Source organism: Panthera pardus, unplaced genomic scaffold, assembly GCF_024362965.1.
Source record: "Panthera pardus isolate Hobbes unplaced genomic scaffold, ASM2436296v1 HiC_scaffold_7, whole genome shotgun sequence".
Classification (NCBI taxonomy): Eukaryota; Metazoa; Chordata; class Mammalia; order Carnivora; family Felidae; genus Panthera; species Panthera pardus.
This window is the reverse complement of record NW_026527002.1, coordinates 80855516-80876448: the sequence shown is the minus strand read 5'-3', so window position 1 is coordinate 80876448 and position 20933 is coordinate 80855516. Positions and strand designations below refer to the sequence as shown.

General features: G+C 61.7%; 1 protein-coding gene across 15 annotated transcripts in view; it reads left to right on the top strand.

The window, feature by feature from the left end:
- Positions 1 to 20933, top strand: part of TSNARE1 (t-SNARE domain containing 1) — a 150509-nt gene that overhangs the window by 17981 nt on the left and 111595 nt on the right. For 4 of the 15 annotated variants that reach the window (XM_053896399.1, XM_053896397.1, XM_053896396.1 and 1 more), the window contains exons 1-2: positions 2796 to 3549; positions 18524 to 18649. In XM_053896399.1, the coding sequence (XP_053752374.1) occupies positions 3177 to 3549; positions 18524 to 18649 (499 nt within the window). In that variant the 5' untranslated portion in view covers positions 2796 to 3176. Of the gene's footprint in view, positions 1 to 2791; positions 3550 to 18523; positions 18650 to 20249; positions 20366 to 20933 lie in introns of those variants that run through there. The other 11 variants (XM_053896403.1, XM_053896401.1, XM_053896402.1 and 8 more) reach the window with 6 other exon arrangements.

Genomic DNA, 20933 nt, shown 5'->3' with positions numbered 1-20933 from the left:
CCTGGTGTCAGAGCCACTGGCCTGGCACTCGGTACCAGCAGCTGGGGCGTGCAGTCAGGGGAGGGCTGTGGGGTATTGCTGGGGGCTGGGGGTGAGGGAAAGCTCTCCTTTCACCGGGAGACCCCTCTTGGGTGGGTCTGTGTTTTCAGTGCTGTGGTGGAGTGTGGGCTTGGGGGCCCTGGCCTGTGCCTGCTGCCTGCCACCCTGGGCGAGTGGTGGCACCCCTCTGTGATTTAACTCTAAAAGTTAGAGGGGAGCCCCTCTCCCCCCGCCATCTTCCCTGAGATCCTGTTGCAGCCGTTGCCCCCTCCAGCCGCACGGGTCTCTGCTCTTCAGCTGGTACCCTGCTGAAGTTCCTCCCGTTAAAACAACAAACTGCCACCAGCCTCCCATCCCTGCTGATGGCCTGGGCGGTGGCCCTGGGGCTGGGGGCTCATGGGAGGCAGGACACTGCAGTGGGAGTGATGGCAGGTGGCAGTGCCCGGGGGGCTTCCTGGTGGTCCTGCTGCTGTGGGGCTGCTCCTGCTGGGACAGTGTGATGGGACAGCGGGATTGGAGGTGAAGCTAGACACATACGGTGTTGATGGTGCTGGTGGTGGTGACGGTGCCTGCTGGGAGAAGGCCCCGTCCCACGTCTCCCCTGCTCCCCCTACACAGGGCTTCCTCACTGTGCTCCCAGCACCCTGCGTCCTCCCTCCCTGAGGGGGAAGGTGCTCTGGGCACGGGGTCGTACAGGGGGTGCCGTCACGAGTGAGGTTGTTGTGTGCCCTTGCCTCCTTTCCCTGTGACCGGTGGACTCGGCCCCTCCGCGCCTGGTCCCACGCAGAGGGGTCCTGGGGCTGTGCCGTCCTGCCGGCGGCTCTTGCTGGTGCTTTGGCTGTCCTTCCCTCACTGGCCTCTGTGCGCAGAGCTGGGGTGTGATGCCCCGGAACGGCTTGAGCTGCAGCCTGACGGTCTGGTCCGATGGCGGAGGCCCAGTGGGGTGGGGCCAACACAGGCCTTGGCAGGACAGGGACCTGGGTCTGGATCCTGCCTCGGCCTCTGATAGGGCTTCCTGGGCAAGTTCTTGTTCTCTCCGAGCCTCAGTTTCCCAGCCGTGAAGTATGACGGTTAAGGTTCCCTTGCCGTGGGTCCGAGGGTTAGATGGTGACCGGTCCAGCTGTGCCCAAGCCCAGCCCCCGCTCCAACCCTGCCCCCGCTGCCTGCCCCCACCCCCGTCAGAAGTCTCTGGGCCTCGAGCAGCTGTGTGGATGGCTCCGCCCCCACCCCTGTGACTCAGGCTGCCTTCTTGCTCCTTTGCTGCCACCATCCTGGGCGAGGGCTCCGCTGGTGGAGCAGGCAGCTGGGCGGTGGGCTGGCCTCCTGTGGCCTTCCCAGAGAGGGGAGCGAGGGCTGGGGCGGGGGCGGCGCGGCAGGCAGGTGGAGACAGAGAAGGGCGTGCTCGGCTGGTGTCCTGACCGCCCCTCGGTGCCGTCAGCCATTCTGTTGCTCCGTGGCCCGTTCTGGGCGCTGTTCCGCGAGGTGCCTGGGGTGCCTGGCTGGCATTCTGCGTGACGCGGAGTCCACGTTGCTATAACAACACTCCGAGGCGCGCCATCGCAGCTCCCCCAGCTGGCCTCCTCTGCCTCTGGCTCTGCGGTGCACACGGGCGCACATGTGCGTGGGGCCGAGCGTTTGGCCTGGGCGTGTGGGGGGGCAGGGCAGAAATCGGTCAGGGGGATGGTGGCCTGAGAGTGGGTGAGAGCATGAACTGGGGCTCTTTGACTCCGGGTCTCTGCGCCCAGATGCACCTTAGAGAGGTGAGGGTGTGTGCCCGGGTCCCCCGTGGGAGGGGACTCGCCCTGGCCGGCAGCCAACTCTCCCGCGGAAGGAAACAAGAACATCAGTAGTCACGATTCCCCAACACCTCTTTTGCCGTGTCCTCCCCTCGGGGAGGGGTTCTGGGTTCCAGCCGGCCGGCCAGCCTGAGGCGGCAGCATCCGTGGGAGCCGGCAGCCACCCCCTGGCCACACACACGGGCCCACCTTGGCAGACAGACGGCTGGGGGACCTGCTTCTGCCCAGTTGCCTGGTGGTCTGGGGCAAGTTCTACCCCCTGGGCCTCCACCAAGGGTCTCCTGTGGCCAAGACCTGGGTGATGGCTGTGCCTGCCTTGTGGGAATGAGTCGGGTGGTAACGTCTGGGAAGGTCTTGTCGGGCCTGTCGCATCAAGGTGGTTGTGTCCACGCTCTTACTGTCAGGAAAACCACGTGGAGGAAAAGAAGGAAAGCGCCAGCCCTCAGTCTCCCTGCCTCTGCTCCCCTAACACTGCCGCCAGCCCCGAGCCCCGCGTACGCCCTGACGTCCACCATGGCCGCCCCTGCTCCTGTTTGGAGGGTGCATTGGGTGTGGGAAGGAGAAGGCGCGGGGACCTGGGCCTGGCCACCAGTTGGCTCCCTTGGTGCCTCATGGCCCCGGCACCCGGCTGCGGGAGGGAATAACTCGTCTGCAGACATTTACGGAGTGGGCCAGGTGCCGGTGATGCAGAAGTGGCCGAGATGGGGCACCGGCCGTGGGCCGCTCACCGTGTGGCCCAGCCACTTGCCGCTGGTGACCAAATCGGGGGTCGGCCTGGACTCATCCTGGGCCAGGCCGTGGCCGGTGGGGACCAAGTGTCCCCAGTGAACGTCTTTCCCAGGGAGCAGAGATGAACAACACGGGGTGGGCCATTTGCAGAGGTTCACGCTATGTCGAATCACATATTGGCTGCTCCAGGTCCTTGCTGCCTGGGGCAGCCTGTGCCCAGTGCTGGAGTGCCAGGGGTCCCTCAGCCAGCACAAGGACTCGAGCTCGCCGCTCCGGCCCCGGGGACGCATCCGTGACCAAGGCTGACACGTGCCGTGGCCTGGATGCCTGCGCGTACCGCCGCCCTCCAGCCCCTGAAACCGTCCTGTCCTCCCCGTCGTCCTGCCCTGTTGCCCAGCCCAGGAGCGCTGATGTGTGTGCCTGGTTAAGTGAGGGCATTCGTTTTATTTCTCCCGAAAATAAGAAGTGACGTGTGCCTGGCAGAGAACTCGGAAAGCCCCAGCAGCTCACACCCTGGGTGCTGGGACCCAAGCGCGGTTCATGTGCCCACGGCCTCCCCTGACCTGCCACTCAGCCGCAGAGCTCCGAGCAGTTCTGTGACCGCCTACACGTATGATTTGCCCCCCCGCAGGGCACCTATTTAGCGCGTGCGCTTCAGCGGCTGTAGCACACTCACGGGTTGTGGTTGCCGGACGCTTTCACCCCTGCAGATGGAAAGCCCTGGCCCACAGAAGTCACTCCCGTTCCTGTCTCTCATCCACCTGCCAGCCCCTGGTTTGCATCTGTCCGCATAGACTCGTCTGTCCTGGACATTTCGTAGAAGTGGGATCCGCCCTCGCGTGGCTCTCCGTGGCGCTCACGGCTGTCCCGCTTCATCTGCCGGGGTGGCGGTCTCAGCAGGTTCATCCGACTCTTCCACGCGGCTGCCTTGACCGTGACGGAGCTGACGGACGGCGACGCTCTCAGCTCTCCTGCGCCGGGCGTGGTGAGTTTTGAGGGCTGTGTCCGCCCGTGAAACCGCCACCGCCACCGTGGTCAACGTTCCCGCCCGCCGGCAGGTCCCCCCGCACCAGACGCGAGTGCTGCCTGTTCTAGAATTTCACATGCGTGCTGTCGCACCACGTGAACCCTCCGTGGTCTGGCTTCCCGTGTGTGACGCGACGTCCCCGGGTGTCCTGTGTCTGCAGGCCCGCCATCTTCTGGAGGGCGGGTGCGGGTTTGTCTCTTCCCCCTGGGGACACCGACCCACCCGCCTGTGGTTTCCCCCGGGCTTGTTTCTCGGGTGGCTGGGCCGTGCGCGTTTCTTCTTTGGGTTATCTACACACAGCCTTGCTGCTTTTCATCACCCTCGAATGTGTTTAAAGATCAGTTTGTAGGGGTGCCTGACGTGTGGACGTGAGCAGCCTCTGTCCCGTTGTGGTGCGTTGTTGTCTTTCCAGCGTTGTTGCCTTTTAATCTTGCCTCTATTGCATTTTGATTTACAAAATCTTTTTTAAGTTTAATACGCTGCCAAATGTGTTTTCTTGTGTGTGTGTGTGTGCGTGTGTTTAATGTTACTTTTGTATTTCTGAGATGTGTCTTTTGGGTTGCTTTAATGTTTTATTTATTTTTATTTTTTATTTTATTATTATTGTTTTATTTTAGAGAACGAGCGAGTGCAGGGGAGGGGCAGAGGGAGAGAGAGAGGGAGAGCGAGCATCTCGAGCAGGCACAGCCCAACGTGGGGCTTGATCCCCAGACCGTGGGATCATGACCTGAGCCAAAACCAAGAGTCAGATGCTCAACCATCCGAGCCACCCAGGTGCCCCTAATGTTCTATATTTAATACGTTTTTAAAATCTTGGGGCGCCTGGGTGGCTCAGGCGGTTGAGCGTCCGACTTTGGCTCAGGTCACGATCTCATGGTTTGTGAGTTTGAGCCCCACTTTGGACTCTGTGCAGACAGCTCAGAGCCTCGAGCTCCTTCCGATTCTGTGTCTCCCCTGCTCATGCTCTCTCTCTCTCTCTCTCTCTCTCAAAATAAATAAACATTAAAAAAATTCTTTTAAATCCTCAACCCTTTAGTCCTTCTGGATTAGCTTTGTTTAGGTTTTAGATGAGGAACCAGTTGGCTTGGTGTCTTCTGGATCTTCTGGGCTCACCAGTGTGTCAAGCATGGGGTAAGGGAGGACACTGTGGCCTGGTGGGGGGAGGGGTGAGCTCCGGGAGGGGAGGGCCCCTTCCTTGGCGCCTGTGTGAACTCCGGTGAGCATCCGTCCCTCCGTCCCTCCGTCCCTCCGTCCCTCCGTCCCTCCATCCCTCCATCCCTCCATCCCTCCGTGTGCCTGGAGTCCTTGCTGAGGACGGCGGGTCGGGCAGGGCCCCTGCGGGTGGCTGTGAGCTCAGCAGTCACTTCTCCTCGACCCTGGTCTGCGGCTGCGCCCCTGCCCAGCCTGGGTCCTGACGGGGCCGCCTGAAGCCCCTGCTTCCCCAGGGCAGGTGGACTGTCGGCCGGAGTGTCCGCTGGTGGGTTTGTGCGTTCCTCATTTGCACCCTGCGGGTGGCAGGGCCTCTGGTCCTCAACTTGTCCTGTCGCCCGCACCTTCCCCAGGGCTCAGGCTCCCTGCGAGGGATGGCAGGGACGGGCGCTCCTTGTGGCCCCGGCTGCCCCGCTGTCCCACACTCACTCCTGGGCGGCTCTGCGGGATGCGGAGTGCACACAGCGGGGACAGGATCGGCTCTGTCCTGTCACAAGGCTGGCGAGTGGCACGTGGGGGCCTGGGCCTGGTACTGCCCTGTAAAGAGGGAGCTGGTCACCAGCCTCCCGCCTGGGGTCCCCCCTCCTCCCTTCTTCCGTCCACACGTTGTTCTTCCTTTGTTGTGGCCTGGGCCTGGGCTTGGTAGGGACCGAGCCGTGTCTCCCGTGTGGGACCCCCGGTGTGGGGGCCGGGGGTGGAAGCAGGCTCCTGCTTTTGGGGCCGTGCCGCGAGGACCGTGACGTGGGCCGGTGGGTGCGATGGTGTCTTCGGTGTGAATGATCTGATGTGTTCACTCCAGGATCAGGGCTGTGAGACACTGTGCCCCCTGCGCCGGCACAGATTGGTGGGGGCGGGGACTCGGCCGGAGACGCATCATGGACTGCCCGGCGGGTGGCTCTGTGGCTGGCTGCTACCAGGCCTGCCTGGCAGATGCTGAGGAGAGAGGAAGCTGGTGCCCGCCCCAGGGCCTGTGCTGCCTGGGTGCCCACCCCCTCCCCTCCACCGCCCCCTCCCCTCCACCGCCCCCTCCCCTCCACCGCCCCCTCCCCTCCACCCGCCCCCTCCCCTCCACCCACCCCCTCTCCTCTACCTGCCCACCTCCCCCTCCTCCTGCCCACCCCCCTCCACCTGCCCCCTCCCCCGCCCACCTCCCCCTCCTCCTTCCCTTCCTCCTCCCCCTCCCCTTCCACCTGCCCCCTCCTCCTGCCCCCTCCCCCTCCTCCTGCCCACCCCCCTCCACCCGCCACCTCCCCTCCACCCGCCCCCTCCCCCTGCCCACCGTCCTCTTTCCCCAGGTGGGGATGTCTTATGCAGGGGCCTAGAGGCGAGGAGGGACGGGCCTGCTGCTGCCCACACTGCCTTGATCTGTGGTGATCCTGACCTGTCCCTGCCCCCCACAGGCACAGGGTGGACAGCAGCTGGGAGATCACCCACGTTGTCACAGGGCCCCGGATGCGGAGTGCACTGTGGGTGCCCGGCGGCCCCGAGAGATGTCTTGGAGCACGGAGAATGGGGCCCGGTGTGCCGTGGCCCCAGGCGTGCTGTCCTCTGGCCACGCCACCCAGGTGGGGGGGGGCCCCCGCTGGGCAGGCCCTGGAGGCGAGGTGTTCCCGGGTCGCGCCTTGTGTTCGCACCCGTGTTTCTGGTGGAAAGGGGACCGGAGCTCCCGTGTCTGGGTGCCTGCCCCGCGGGTCGTGTCCAGCGTGCACTTGTGTGGCGGTGACGGTCTGGTGGGTTTGCGAGCCACAGAGGCCTTTCCAGGCCCCCTGAGGGCAGGGCACGGGGCCCCGGGGGTCCCCCTTTGCCGTCTGGCCTCTTTCTGCCCCCTCTCCCAGTGCCTCTTTCCCGTTTCAAACTGTTTTCATTTGAGAGCATTCTTGAGGGGCCTCGGTTCACGGAGTTCCCACTTCTGAAGTGACGTGCTGAGAAGCCATGTCCCCGGTGACCGGCCCCACCCAGTCCACCCCAGGTTTGCCTTCTCTTTCTGCTGCTTCATCTTGCGGGGTTGTGTTGTGCACCCTGTGTGCTGAGTCCTCCCTCCTTCCTTCTTGTCTGTCTGCTTCCCTGCCTCCGCCTCAGGGGTCCCAGTGCCTACGGGGCTCAGCCTGGTGGCCCGTCTCTGGAGCGCCAGCCTGCGGCCAAGAGCCTGTGCTGGGGCAGATCCCTGTGTGGCAGCAGGACCTGTTGGTGGGCTTGCCCCGCAGAGCTCCAGGGCCAAGGCCCTCTGCTGCGTGGTGGTCTTGGGGTCCCTGATGTCCGAGTCCCCACCTGTCACCGACCTGGGCTCCCGCCGCAGCCTGAGGCAGGTCCCGGGGACGGTGGCCGATGGACAGTCCTGGCGGGAGCTCTGAGCCCCACCCTGGCCTCCTCCTGGAGGGCGGCGGTCACTGAATTATATTCGCTCTGCTGTGGCTTCTTGGGCACGTTGGGGGTTGAGTAGGTGTCGGGGGGAGGGTCCGGGTTGTCCCTGTCGTCTCCCTGCCTCCCATTGGTGTGAGGCCGGGCCGGGTCCTGGGCTCCCAGGGCCCTGACCTCTGAAGGGGGTGGGGACGGTCTGGACACCAGCCCCGTCTGACTTGTAGCTGCTTCAAAGGCCGGAGGGGGCTCTTCCCAGGGAGCTGGTCCTGGGCACCGCCCTCCCGTCTCCCCGTCTCTCCTTCCTGTGGCACCAGAACAGACGCATGCACGCACGCGTGTCTTTTGAGAGCCCAGAGTCCCCGCAGACGGGTGAGGGAGGAAAGTGCTAGGAAGCCTGAGTGGCCAAGGGGCCTGGAGGAGAGAACAGGAAGAAAGCGGAAGCAGGGGCGGGCGCTTAGACCCCACGGGCCCTCCCGCGGGGTGGCCTCGCCGAGTGTGCCTTGACAGGAGACAGCAGGGAAGTGGCAGGAGGGCTCACTAGTTAGTGTTCGGAGGCCTCTGCACAGGCTCACTGTCCCCCCAGCACCCCGGAGGCTGGGGAGAGGGCAGGGCGCCCGTCCCGTGTGTGGTCTTTCCTTTGACGATGTTGGGATTGTGCACCCTGCTTAGGAAACTTCCCTGCGCTCGGGTGAGCTGAGAATCCCCATTTCTTGTCTGCTGCACGTGTGTGTGTACATGGGTCTGTCTTGACACTTCCTTATTCCGTCGGTTGACGTCTTCACGCACAGAGTGGCAGTTATGGAGGCGCTCCAGTGTTTGCTGTACTAGCTTTGTGGAGAGAGAATTCACATACCCTGAAGTTCACCCTTTGGAAACGGATAGCCCAGCGGTTTTCGGACTGTTCACAGAGCTGTGCCTCCGTCAGCACTCTCTCTTTCCAGAACCTTCTCGCCGGCCTAAAAGAAAGCGCACAGCCAGGAGCAGTCCGTCCCCATCCCTCTGCCCCAGCCTCCGGCAGCCACCTGTCTGCTTTCTGTTCCCATGGATTTGCTCGTGCTGGACGTGTCTCCTAAGTGGAATCACACCCGTGTTGTTTCCGTGCCGGATCCTTTCTGCCCGTAGAATGTTCTCCAGGTCCGTCCGTGTCGTGGCCTTTGCCCGCCCGTCATTCTCAGGATGTCGGGTCTGGGGATAGTGGTCCTTCCCGTTAGTTTGTTTGCTGTTTTCCTGGATATCGTCTGTTCCTCTTGCCTTTCCACGCGGACTCACCCTCAGCCTCTGAGCTCCCTAAGGAAGCTCGCTGGGGTTTTTATCAGGGTGGGACAGCGGACATCTTCACGAGGCCGGGTCGTCCCATCCGGGAACAGGGGGTTCTTTCTGCTGGAGCGGTTCTGCCCCTCTGTCCCCCTGGAGTGATTTACAGGTTCCTCTTAGTCATGCTTCCCGGTTCCTCTCTCGTTCCTGCACGTGTGTTCCCGGGTGTCCTGTCCTTTTCGTCGTCGGTGCGGTGTCTTTGCTGCTCTGTCCTCTCACTGGCATCCGTGTGTGGAGGTTCCTGCCCTCTGATGGCGAATTTCGCACCCTCCCGCAACACCCGCATCTTTGACTTTCGGCATTCAGGTTGGGTTTTACACACATGCCCTCGTGTCAGTGGCAAAGAGACCGTGCGTTCCGTTTCCTTGTCGCCCCTCGGTGGCCTCTGCCGTCAGGCCGCGTGGGCCGGCGTTGGGCAGTGCTGGGCGTGGCGGTGCTTCTGCCCTCTCCTGGGCCTTCTATCTAAGGGGCGTTGACCTCATCATCTCCAGAAAGTTCTCCTCTGTTTCCGTCAAGGGTTTGGTGGCCATCTGTGGACAGCTTGTAAGCTTCCCTCTGGTCCACTGCTGTGGCTGCAGGCTCCTAACGTTGAATATGCTTTGCATTCAGGGCGAAAGAAACACCTGGGGGTTTGGACTTTGTTTTCTTAGTAACCTATGGAGTGTTTTCACATCAACGCAAAACCGGTTCGCCATTTGTTTTTGGACCGCGTTTATCAGGTTTCGGTACCAATGTTATACGTGCTTCACCGAAGAGAGTCGGGAAGTTTCCCTCCATCGTCAGCGCCCCGGAATAATTTATGGAGCATTGGAAATGTGGCAGAATTCCCCTGCAAAACCATCTGGCCCTGGTGTTTTGTGGGGGTGGCTTTATGATAACGGTTTCTATTTCTTCTCTCCAGATTTGTCTGTTCAGGCTGTCTCGGGTGGGTCACTTTTGGCGAACCTCACTTTCCGGAGACACAACCCCTTTCATCTGTGTTGCACCACTTTGGCGTGTAGACGTTGGAAAGCACAGCCTTGCGATTCCGTAACCTTTTTTCTGTTTCAGCGATTCTTCTTTCTTTCTAATTTTTCACATGACATATCTCTGCTTCCTCCCTCTTTTCTTGAGCGTGTTAGTGGTTGTCTCCTTTGTCAGTAGTCGAGAAAATAGGGTTTTGATTCACAAGTCAGATCTATTGTTTTTCCACTTCTTACCTCGTTAATATTTGCTTTTATTTATGTTGTTTCTGTGGGTACTCTTGAATTATCTTACTGCTTTTTTTAACTTATTTTTTTAAGAGTAGATGTATTCATTAGAACATCTTGGGCTGCAAATAACAGGAAATCAAACTGACGTGAGCTTACGTGACGTGGAAACAGCCCACGAAGCTCACGGGAAAGCAAAGGCGGGCAGGAGGCAGGTGTTGGGGATACTGCGCTTCTCCGTGCTTCCCTTCGCGTGGCTCCCCTGTGCGTGAGCTGCTGCAGGCCCCCCGGGCCTGTGGTCAGAGGACGGCTGCAAGCCGAGGGGACACGGACGGCAGGCACAGAAGTCGACGTCATTCCTGGCACACCGTCCTCCACCCTCGGAGCGCTGTGCGCGGTGGGCACCTTAGCTGGCAGTGCGTGGGTAAACGCATGGCTTTTTCCAAACCCTTAAACTAAGAATTTTGCTTGTTTTCACCTTTTTTCACGAAATGTTCAGTGTCGTGGATTCTCCTCTGGTCACTCTCTTAAATGTATCTTATCGATGTGTTTGTGCGATGTTTTCACTGTTTGGTTCTTTTTTGGAAATTTCCAAAGTTTTGTTTGTATTTTTTCTTTTTTCTCCTAAGAGTTGTCTAATGGATCGTGCTTAAAATGGGAGGGGCTTCTTGGTTTTCGGACACGTTTAAAATACACGATCACGCTGACGCCAGTGCCTTGGTTCCCCAGCCTCAAGCGTCCGTCCGTGGACACGGCATGTTTCTTCACTCACGTACGTGTGCTCTGCTTTCCTTCTTTCTTTCGGTTTTTAATATTTATTTGTTTTTGAGAGAGAGAGACAGAGACAGAGCATGAGCAGGGGACGGGCAGAGAGAGACAGAGGGAGACCCAGAATCCGAAGCAGGCTCCAGGCTCCGAGCTGTCGGCACAGAGCCCGACGCGGGGCTCGAACTCACGAACCGCGAGATCGTGACCTGAGCCGAAGTCAGACGCTGAACCGACTGAGCCACCCGGGCGCCCCTATTTTATTTTTAACTTACAAGTTTTGGGGCACGATAATTGTAGGTTACAGAAGAGTTACCAGATGGATAGACGTCCAGTGTGCACCCCGGTGCCCCTCCCCACCTTGGCTTTGTCCTTCCGTGTGTGCGTGTGTGCACGCACGCGTACGTGTTCCCTTCTGGACCGCTGGATGGTGAGCGGCAGACAGGATGCTCCCTGGTCCTCAAACACACCGTCTTACGCAACCGCGGCGCGGCAGTGCCAGTCGGGAAAGTGACACAGGTGCAGCTCTCGTCCCGGGATCTTGTTCGTGTTCATCGGGGCAGAGCTTGTGAATTGTCCTCATAGCACCTTCTTACAAAAGAAATCCAGGACCGCCTGTTAGTTTAAGCGATGACGTGTCTTCAGCCTCCTTTGCTCTGGGACGATCCCTTGGTCTTTGTGTCCCGAGATTGCATTTGTGAAGATGGCAGGTCAGTTATTGAGTAGACGGCTTCTCAGTTTGGTCGTTTCTGCTGTTTCTCGAGGCCCTCGGCGGGCGGGGGGGGGGGGGGGGGGCGTGGATCGCGGAGGTGCTGTCGCGTGCTCCTCCGTGCGCGGTGACCGTGTTCACTTAGATCATTTGGTTAAGGGGATGTCTGCCAGCTGCCTCTGAAAAGTTATAATTTTTCCATTTTTAATTAGCAGGTATCTTGGGGAAGATCTTGGAGCCTGTGTGCCTGGCCTCTCATTTAGCAGACCTGTCCCGGCAGCTGTAGCACCCTGGACACGCTTGTCTGAATCAGGGTCGTGACGGCCGCCCCTCCCCCACTCCCTCGGCATTATCGGCTTTCTGCTCGAAGGAGGAGCTTTTCCTTTTTTCCCTCATTTATTTATTTGTGACCGTGTGGACCCGTGGGTTTTTATTTTGTGCAATGATTGTAATCCTTCGTTACTGTTACTTATTTTGGGGTTCAGACTGTCCCGGATGTGGCGGTGGAAGCCTTCCCACCGGCTCCCGCGTCCTTTGGTGACGTCCCCACCTACCTTGGAGCACTTCCCGCTCTGTCGAGCGAGCGGGAACACCCTGTTCCCGGTGTATCTGTTCCCTGCTCTGCCCCAGCCCTGGGATCAGCCGTGTCTCCAGGGAGTCTGAGTTCTTCTTGGGGAAGAATGGTGTTTTAGCATCAAGATCAGCGTGCTGGGTGTGCTTCCTGCTGTGGGGAGACAAAGCGAGGAAGCGAGGAAGTAACGAGCGTCTCTCTCTCTCTCTCTCTCTCACACACACACACACACACACACACACACAGGACCATGCCTGTGGTGACATCGACCTGCACAGGCCTGTGCGTGTTGAAACCTGAATCCAAACGGGAGACTCTAAGCTCCGGTCGAGTGGTGCTCCCTGGGGAGGGGAAGCGTGCTGGGCGGAGGTGAAACAGGCTGAGGGGAGGTGTCCTCCTGCTGCTGCCGGGGGAGGGTGCCGAGGGCCGGCGGCCGGCTCCCAGGTCCTGCCTGTCTCTGTGGTTTGGAGTAAGTCACTTTCTCTTTGTGCGTTCAGTGTTGTCATCTTAAAAATTGGGGTTTGGGTTGGATCAGGGAGTACTCGGCACAGGTGACCCCACCCCTGCCACGGATGCATGGTAGACGTCCGTCCTCACGCAAGGCTGCCTGTGACTCCAGACGCGCCCCGGACGTTGCCTGCGTGACACTCCTGTCTTGGTGCTGGGTGTGCCCGGATCGGCGAGCGTGCTGGGTAGCCGGGTCTTGTGACGTCGTGGCCTTCGCCCAGGGTCTCCAGGCCGGCTTGGCTTCCGCAGCACCCGTGAGGGCACGTTGGTGAGACAGGCATTTTGGGGGGCCCACGGGCAGCAGTCCGTCGAGGGAAGCGCGGGCGCAGAGGGTAGCGGCCCAGCCTGACGCTGCTCCCCTGGGCTGACTCGTGGTGTCCGCCTGCCGCGATCGGCAAGCCGGGGCTGCCCGGCCTCTGCCTGGAGCAGCGTGGGCGGGACTGGGCATCACAGCCTCCAGCCTTGCCCTCCCCGGGGGCCGCGCTGCGGTCTCTGAGCAACGCAGCTCTGGGGCTCCTGCCTCCCCGGAGCGGCGTGGCCGGGGTCGGCGGCTGGGCCCCGGGCGGAGCCGTGCGCGGGGCAGCGCTGGCTTCGGGTCCCCTCCCAGCGGGCCTCCTCGGTCGTGCCAGGCGTGCGGCCGGGTGAGCGGAAGGTGGTTCGCAGCGGGACGGTCCGGGCAGTGGGGGGAGGCCCCGGCCAGCTTTCCTTCTGCACCGCCTGGTACCATGCTCTTCTTCTACCCGGCCTTGCCTCCTCCAGGAAGCCTCCCCGCCTCCCTGCTGACCCCTCACACGGCAGGCACTGAAGGGAGCCGGTGCCCGTTTGCCGCTCTCTGTGTTGGACACGTTTTGCGTCATGGCTTGGGTCCTGTCCCTCAGCCCGGCACTGTGCCCAGAGAAGGGCTCGCCATGAGTCCAGGGAGGGGCAGGGGGGTCCCGGTGCCACTGCGGCCCGACACCCACTTGGGTCTCAGAGGGGCGGGCGGGTGCAGTGTTGCCTGGAAAGGCAGATTAACCAGGGGTGTGGTTGTGCAGGGGTGGGGAAGAAGGGCAAGAGAGGGGCAGCAGGGTAGAGACGGGCGAGGACTCAGGTGAAGGACAGCGCCCCAGGCCAGAGCCCAGGCCTGAGGGCCAGGTCCCCAGGGCCGTCAGCAGGGCGAAGTCTGGGTGGGACCGAGGCAGGGTCCCCATGATGGTGCATCGGTCTCCTGCCTCCTTTCTTGTCTGTGCCCAGCTGGAGCTTGAGGCCCACGGGCAGGGGGGGACTGTGTGATGCTGAGTTTGCTGTGTCCCCATCACAGCGCAGGTCAGCGGTCCAGGGAATGAGACCCAAAGATGAACTCACTCCTTGCTTAGTTCACTGAGGGCTGGACAGCTGCCCATTTTACACTTGAGAAAACAGACGCCTGCTCTCCATCCTTGGGGTCCCCTCCAGCTTGAGGGCTACCCCAGTCTAGAAAATACTGTCCTTTCTCTGCTGCCAGCAAGGTCAGCCGGGGTCTCGGGACTCCCCTGCCTCTGACAGCCCCAGGCCGATGGAAGGAAGCTGCAGGCAGAGGTCATGTCCTGCTCGGGAGCCCGTCCGGGGCAGAGCCGGCCCTGTCCTGGCCCTGGCACCGGCCCTGGAGGCCAGGCCGTTGGACTCCAGCCTGGAGCTGTGTCCGCTGCTCTCTCCCGACCAGGGTCCGGGGGCGTCCTGCTGTCCATCTGTTCTCTCCTCTGGGGCCTAGGGGCTTTGTCCTGGGGGTGGGGCTGTGTTGCTGGGGCGTTCCCTGGCACCCCCTGCTTCCTTTGCTGCCCCAAAAGCAGGATCTGGGCACTACAAGGACAGATGGCTCCCTCAGGCTGCTGGCAACGAGCCTGGCGCCAGCCCTGGGGGCGCAGGGTCCGAGGAGCCGGCGGCTCGAGGAAGCCGCTCGATGGGAGGCCTGCTCGGGAGCAGGCAGTGTTCCCGTGGCCTCCGGCAGCTCCGAGGCGGTCCAGGGCCCTTCCTGGGTACTGCGGCCCAACAGCATCCCCCCCCCCCCCCGCCCCCCCGGCCCTCCCGTGGGCCTTGCTGCCGCTTCCGCCCGCCTGGGCCCCCAGTGGCCGCCCCGGCCTTTGTCCAGCTGCTCCCCCTCCCCGTCTGACTCCACCGCCGCCTGCCGCCTGCCCTCGCCCGTTGAGGGTCGGGGCGCGAACTGGCTGCGGGCGGCTGAGTGGGAGCGGTGTGGAGGAAGCTGATGGCGCAGCCCGGGCACAGGGCGCCTGGGGGACCTGAGTGTGTGCCCACGGCCCCTCGCTGTCTCCCAGCGATGTGGGGGGGGGGCCCTGCTGGGTTCTGGGTCCCCCAGGGGCTGGAGCAGTGGGCCCAGGACAGGTACTGGTGTTTGGTGTTTCTGGTCCTCAGGCTGGGGCGCCTCTTTGTGGCCCTGGCAGTGGGGCAGCCTCACCCCCCGTCTGCCGAGCAGACACTGGTGTCACATGTTGCGGGCGGTACCTGGCGAGAGGAGGTTGCGGGCCAGACGAGGCGGCAGGCTGGGGGTCTTTTCCCTTCCCTGCCTCTGCAGGTGGGCTGCTCATTGTCCTTTGCTTGCCCGGATGCAGCCGAGGGTGGCCCCCGTGGCCTCCGTTTGCCCCTCAGTGGTGCTGTGGGCTCAGCCCCTCTGTCCCTTTCTGCTGCCCTCCCTGTGCTGGGCACATTGTGGGCTTGGGCTGGGAGTCCCTGGTGTTGCCCCCCCCACCAGTCTCTGTCACCTCCTCTGGCAGGCCCCGGGCTCCCCTGTGTGCGGGCCGCCCCTCCCTTCCGACCCAGTCGGCCAGTCCTTCCTGAGCCCGTTTGGACCCCGCTTGAGCTGCTTCCTCTGGGGAGCTGCCAAGCCCGCCCAGTCCGGGGCTCTAGCCATGGCCCCCGGTCCCCACAGCTTCCTGTCCCAGGGGACATTCCCGCCGACTCCCGACAGATGCTCACGACCCCAAGGCTGTGCCGGGGCCCACCCTGTTCACACCGGACACGGTGCCCAGTGCCCTGTGCCTGCCTGGGGTCCTCGTAGCCCCCCAGGACAACATGGTGACTCTGGGGCCACCCTCCAGGCATCTGAAGAGAGTGTGGGTCTCTGCCTGGGTCGTCTGCTTAAGGCAGACTCCCCCGCAGCCCGCCGCTCTGTTTCCAGACTCCTCTTTCTGCGTGATGATCTCAGTGGAATCTTAAAAATGAAGCTTTAATGTTTCAGGATTATACACATACAGAGTGTGGAGAAAAAATGAGCCCTACAGTGGTTATTTGAGAAAAACAGGGGTTCCAGTTTCTTCTTCCCAGCGTCTGCTACTTTTGATCTTCTAGATCTTTGGGTAACTTTTCTCTGAATAACATGCTTGTTCACTACTTCTCCGTCGTTTCCAGCAGTTAGACACTATCCACTGTCTTGCAAGATGACGACTGAAGTGTCCTTTCACACGTGTGCTTGAACTCACACGCATGCACACTGAGCACACACATGCACTCACACACCTGTGCACACACATGCACACGAGCACACACACCCGTGCAACACGCTCGAGCACATGCATGCATACATGCATACACACACTTGTGCACACACACTCGAGCACACGCACACACATGTGCAGACACGCCCAAGCACACACATGCACACACACACGCGCATATGCTTGAGCACACGCATGCTTGGTTGAGCATACACGTACACACACATGCACACGCTCGAGCACATACACCTGTGCACACACGCTCGAGCACACCCACACACTCGTACCTGCGCGTGCACACACACTCGCACACACACTTGCCCTCCTCCAGCACGGCTCTGTGCTGCATCCTATTGGCAGGTGGATGAGGCCGTTCCTAACTGCAGCCGCTGAGGGCTGAGCCTCGTCATTACTGGGATCGTCCTCGTTTCCCCTTCACCGTGTTTCCCTGGGGCTCGGTTAGGTCCAGACGCCGCGGCCGTGATTGCACCCTCCCGAGGATGTGTGTCTGGAACCTTCTGCCGCTCTGTCAGCCAGTCGCCTCCCTGGCCCTGGCACAGCTTGGGCCCCAGGCCTCTTGGCTCGTGCCGCAGGCGGTCGTGCCTGTTTTCCTGGGTTCTCCGTCCTAGGGGGAGTGTGGACTCTTGTCCTCTCCCAAGAAGGGCAGGGAAGGGCCTGCACCGTGTCAGAAAGTGTCTTCTGTGCCCTCACGGGGCCGCCGTGGTTTTAGGTTCTGTCCTCATGGCTCATGAGGGCCGTCGCCTTGAGTTTCTGAGTTGCTCATCCCCTTCCCTTGGTTTCCTCTGTCCCCACGATTCCTGTCCCTCGGAGGGAGGAGGCCCATCCTGGCCTCTGGGCCTGTTCTGTCTCTGTTCTGCTTCCTGGGGCAGACGTCTCCCACCTTTGCACCAAGCACAGCACTTGGGTGCCGTGGTGTCCCCAGTACCTTGGTGTGCCCTGGGCGCCCCGGACAGCGTCCTGTGGGGCTTTGGGGGCAGTGCCTCCTGTCTCCAGGGATGGCGAGGGGCTGGGTGACCTGGATTTGCCCCCAAGGAGGCCACCTGGGGAGGTCGTGGGCACTGGGGTCGCCCCGTGAGGTCCGAAACCCTTCTCTGCCGGCCGTGTGGCCTTGGGCGCTTACCCCTCTGTGCCTCAGTGTCCCCGTCTGCGGTGTGAGCAGTGGTGGGGTGTCCTCGCAGCTGCTCGTGAGGACGGCGTGCAAGCCCGTGGAGCCGCGCAGGGAAGCGTGAGTGTGCCCGCTGCTCTGGGCGCCAGCCCCGGCCGTTTCCCCGCCACGTTACACGGCTCTTCCCGGTGCCGCTCGCTCCGGGTTGTGTCCCCGTGTGTCCTGGGCTCCGTCTTCCACGTCCGACGTGCTCCCGTCAGGGGCTGGCAAGCGTGCGGGTGCCCGGCTTGCCGCGCCGAGACCTCCCCTCCAGGCCGGCGGTCACCCCTGCGTCCTCTCTTGCTGCTGGCTCCTCCCGCTCTCCCTGCACGGCCCGTCTCCCCTCGTGGGGCATCCGGGAAGCCAAGTCCAGCGGTGACCTCGGCAGGCGTCCGGGATGTGAGGCCCGCGCTCCTTGGAGCAGGTGTGGGGCCCCCGGGGCCCCCCCGACGGCTGCCCTGTTGGGGCCAGATTTCGTCATCCGCTCCAACCACCGTCACGTCGCAGCCGGAAGCAGCTGTGAGAACCAGCGCGTCCGTCGAGCCCGCCTGCGGATTTACCGGGAGCCGGCCGGCCCGTCTTCTTGCTGAGCTGTTCTGTCCGGGCACATGCAGTTGTGTGTCCTAAAGTTGTGTCGCTTATTTAACAGCTGATGGATTTACTGTTATTCTAAGATGAGTTACTGAATATAGTTTTACAACCTTGTTTTAATTTGTAACCCAGTAAGCACCAGTGGACGTCCCGCCCGTAAACCAGAGCTCTTTGGGGTGCTCCGGAGTTCCTGGCCGTGGAGGGGCCCTGGCTGGCAGACGGCTCGGGCAGCCCGCTCCGTGGGCCCCCACCGGCCCCGAGCTCGCAGGTCACAGTCCTGCCCTCTCGCACTCTCACGTGGGCTTTTGTCCAGGGCAGTGGAGTAGTGGCTGCGATGTGCTGGGAGCCCAGCCCGGCCTGCTGGGAGCGTGACGTGGCCGATCAGCCGCTCGCCGGACGGGTCTCTGTGCACACGGCACGTGTGCGGCCACCCGGGAAGCTGATGACCCTGGAGGGTCCCGGGGGGCAGTTCATGTCTAGAGATGTCCCTTCCGCCGCCCTGGAGCTGTGGTTCACCGGAGAAGCAGGTGGGGCGGGCAGGAGGCCGAGTGCCCGCGGCCGGGACGGCCGGTGTCGTGTTCAGGCGGCGATACAGGCGGTCGTGTTCCGAGAGTGCCGGGACCGTGGGTGTCACTTCCTGCTCTCTGTGCGCCTGGGAGGCAGGGCCTCGCGTCCCCCTGATCTTACAGATGGGGTCGCTGAGCCCACAGAGGGTCAGTGTCCCGTCCGAGCTGCATCGGTACCACGTGTTGAGGTGGGTCCGGCCCAGGCAGCCTGTCCCCAGCCCTCCCGCCGACTTGCGAGGCTCAGAAGAACTGAGCTGGAGCCAGAGGCTTGGCGGGTTCACAAGCCCCGTGGGTTCTCAGCTCGGCAGGGGTGGGCTTGCTCAGGGGAGAGGTGATTCCCGGTGTCTGTCCTCACGTGAGGACAGTGGGACAGGTGGGCACCTGAAGGGGCTCAGTTGGGCTGAGATGCAGGGGTGGGGACGACGTGAAGCCAGGCCGGTGGGCTGGGCGGGCAGGGGCCCGAGTGACCCTGGGTCTGGAGCACTAACTCCTCTCCCTTCCTGCTTTTTGTCTCCTCCAGCTCTGTGGGAAGGCAGTGGCCCTGCTCTCTGTAAAAAGATGTCCTATGGATCCATCGCTGGCAGTGGTGGCCTGGGGAGCCACAGCCCTTTCGGGGGACCCTCCAGACAAGGCTATCAGCCCCTAGGTAATGACAGTGGCTCGTGGCGTTGGAAGGGTGGCAGGGGTGGCAGTGGGCGGGTCTCTGCTGTGTCGCGGTGGTGGCAGGGGTAGGTGGGCTGTGGGAACAGTGCTGCCTGTGGCCAGGGGCTGGGGCGGGGTGGTTGGTGCTGGACTGGGTCAGCACCAGGAGAGGCTTCACTGGGAGAGGCGGCCCGCCGTGGGGACGGACCTGGTGTCTGAGGCCATTCTGGCCTCAGGCTGGCACTCAGCAGGTGCCCCGAGCTGGTCTGGGGGTGCCTGGGGTACCTGGCCAACAGCTGAGTGGATGGATGGCCTAGACTGGTCTTCCTAATGACAGTGTGGTGCAGGGGTGTAATTTTCGCAACACACAGGGGAGGAAACTGAGGCCAGGCGGGCTCGGGGCTCCATGCAGCTGGTGCAGGGCAGAGCGGGGACCCCCTTCTAGGACTCCCAAGTCCCCTTGCCCTGTCCCAGCACCGCCTCACTCTGAACAGCGTGGTTCTGGCTTCTTTGTCTTCTTCCTAGTTTTGCCTACGTGTGTGTGTGTGTGTGTGTGTGTGTGTGTGTGTGTGTGTGTGTCTGTCCGTCCCCACAGGGCCCCCTGCTGCCTTCGCACGTCTCGGAACTTTGTTCCGTACAATTTATTATTCTGCCGTTTGCTGGCTTTGCTTCTGAATCCCTGATGTGGAATGTCGCTGTCCCCTTGAGTCTTCCTGCTCTGTGGCTGCGTGGCATCTGCACGGGTCCACGTGCGAGGACCAGCGTGGGCGTCTGTTTGGGGCGCCGTTGCCCGGCAGGTGCAGGGGACCCGTTGGCTCTGTCTGGGCTGCCGCGCACCTGAGGCGCGTGCTGGTCCCGCTCCGGTGCCCCTGGTGCCCCGTCCTGGTCAGCTGTGCTGGCGCCACCCCGGTGCCCTTGGCGCCTGTCCCCGTCATGCCGCGTGGCAGCCGGTGGCGGGCGGTGACCGTTCGCGGTCTGTGGGTGGGGAACGGTCTCTTCTGGCTTCGCTTTCCATTTCTCTGGTGACTGATGGGACGGGTCCATTTCTTCTCCAGCTGAGAACTCTTCCCGTTAATTCTCCTCTCAAGTTTGCCGTGTTCTGCTGATTTGTAAGGGTCCCTTCTGCATCCTGGACGGACCCGTCGTCAGCTGGCCCTCCGCATCTTTGCCCGGCGGGGGCCTGCTTCCCTCTGTGGTGCCTGCTGGGCAGGTGCGGGCTGTTGGAGCGCCTGAGCGTGCTTGTGGTTTCTGTCACCTTTGCACTTTGGTTCAGTGTGACAAATCCTGGCACGAGCTGGTACCGGCTTGTTTCCTTTCCTACGACGAGATTTGGTTTTCCGGGGTCAGTCTTTCACTCACCTGGACTTCTGTTTACCGCGAGAGGTGTGTGCGGGGGTGGGGCCGTGATGCTGTTTCTCTAGTCCTGGGGCTAGTCTCCGAAGATGCCGTCCCATCCTGCAGGCCCGCAGAGCCAGAGTTCTGGGACAGCTTCCACGTGGGCCCTCTTGGTCAGTTTTTCTCTTCCTGCCCCAAATCCCGCCTTAGTTTTCAGAGTTACGGGTTTTGGTATTTTTTACGTAAGTTGCCCTACTTGTTTTTCTCAGACATGGCTTGGGTGTTTCTGGCCCTTCGTTCTTGAACATGAACTTCAGACTCCCGCCCCTCGGGCCTGGAGCATTGGCGGGAGCTGCCGTGCACCTGCTGCACTCACCTGGTACAGGTGAGTCCTGGCCCCGTCATCGCCGTGGGCTTCCGGTCCGTGAACGCACCTTTCTCTTCCTCAGATCTTCTTCCGTATCGTTCAGTAAAGTCTTAGAACTTTTACCGTAAAAATCTTACATACCTTTCGTTAGCTTTGCTTTCATGAAGAAAACGTGTTTGTCGATGCTGTCGTAAGCGGCACCGTTCTGAATATTACGTGTTTTAAATCTTTGTTGCTGGTTCACATACATAGTAACTGGTTTTTTAAAAAAGCAGTCTTGACGTTTTATTTACTTTTTAAACTTTCAAGATGTGGACGGTTTCAAACAGAAAAGTGGACATTGCAGCGCCCGGGTGACTCACTTGGTTAAACGTCTGACTCTTGATTCCGGATCAGGTCATGATCTCAGGGTCATGGGATCAAGCCCCGTGTCGGGCTCCGTGCTGACAGCACAGCACCTGCTTGGGATTCCCTCTCCCTCTCCCTCTCCCTCTCCCTCTCCCTCTCCCTCTCCCTCTCCCTCTCCCTCTCCCTCCGTCTGCCACCCGTCCCCCTGCTCGTGTGTGCACTCATGCCCCCTCTCTCT